The sequence below is a fragment of the Trichechus manatus genome, unplaced genomic scaffold (assembly GCF_000243295.1).
Source record: "Trichechus manatus latirostris isolate Lorelei unplaced genomic scaffold, TriManLat1.0 scaffold00022, whole genome shotgun sequence".
Taxonomy (NCBI): domain Eukaryota; kingdom Metazoa; phylum Chordata; class Mammalia; order Sirenia; family Trichechidae; genus Trichechus; species Trichechus manatus.
Window position 1 is genome coordinate 5,777,239 of NW_004443958.1, and position 1,091 is coordinate 5,778,329.

Consider the following 1,091-nt stretch of genomic DNA (forward strand, 5'->3'; position numbering starts at 1 on the left):
ATCCAAAAGAAGTATGAAATTCTTTGATGATTATTTTAGAAATGAATATTCATATCTAAAATGATAAAGGTATGGATTAGATAATCTCTCAGGATATAGCAAATGTTTCTTTATTGTTAACCTGTATCCAGAGCATTGCATTAGGGCTAGTAGACATAATAGCTAGCATTTATGAAGTATTTACCGTATTTTCCTTGGTCAGATACAGCTGTACATGCTTGCTTTCTGTGCTTCTTCTCTTATTGTGCTTACAACAGTTTTAAGAAGCGTTTATTTTTACAGTTCAGGAAACCAACGCTTAGAGAGAGATGAAATAAATTACTCTTCCAGAGCTCTTTCTGTTAACCACTTCATAATTCTGATCTATTATAAATAACTAATGATCTCTATTCAGAATTAATTTGTGACTGTGATGTTTCTGTTTGCCCCTCATGATGTGAATTCTGTAGTCTGACTCTCTAAGACCCTTTGGGGCATATCATGTTTGGCTGAAAAAGGAACAGCAGTGTGCTGCTGCATTTCCACAATGCTGAAAAGATGAGGTGGCAACAATAGGAGCTTCTGGACTGCCTGTAACCTAGTTATTTAGTCATATATCTTTTTAAAGTATTGAATTTTTAAAAATCATCCTCAGTATCACTAATCCAGAAGGATGAAGCTCCATAAATACAAACTGCTAAGAGTATTTCTAAGCATTTGTTTTAGAGAAGTATTTCTTTATTAATTAGGTATCCTTTAACCACTTGAGAATCCATGAAAACTGTAGATGCTGTTCTGAGAAATATTCTTAAAATTGCACTTAGTTAAATAAGAGGAATAGTTTGCTTTTATGCAATGCTTAGAAATTGTTTCTGTTTGCTGGCTTATACTTACAGAAAATCTTGCTTTTCATTATATTTTTATTGTTCTGTTTTGCCTGGTAAGCTGCCAAATGGTGTCACTTACCATACTGGAACATATCAAGACCGGTTAACAAAGCTCCAGGATCATCTTCGCCAACTTTCCATTCTCTTCAGAAAGCTGAGATTGGTCTACGACAAATGCAATGAAAACTGCGGAGGAATGGACCCCATTCCAGTAGAGGCAAGTTT

At 34.6% G+C, this 1,091-nt stretch overlaps 1 protein-coding gene across 2 annotated transcripts in view; it reads left to right on the plus strand.

Annotated features, from left to right (window-relative positions):
- The first annotated feature begins 22 nt into the window (after positions 1-22).
- MED30 (mediator complex subunit 30) overlaps positions 23-1,091 on the plus strand; it is a 13,394-nt gene continuing 12,325 nt past the window's right edge. Inside the window, exon 1 of one of the 2 annotated variants that reach the window (XM_023728166.1) lies at positions 23-1,083. In XM_023728166.1, coding sequence (XP_023583934.1) covers positions 835-1,083 — 249 coding nt within the window. In that variant the 5' untranslated portion in view covers positions 23-834. The remainder of the gene's footprint in view (positions 1,084-1,091) is intronic. The other variant, XM_023728167.1, reaches the window with a different exon arrangement.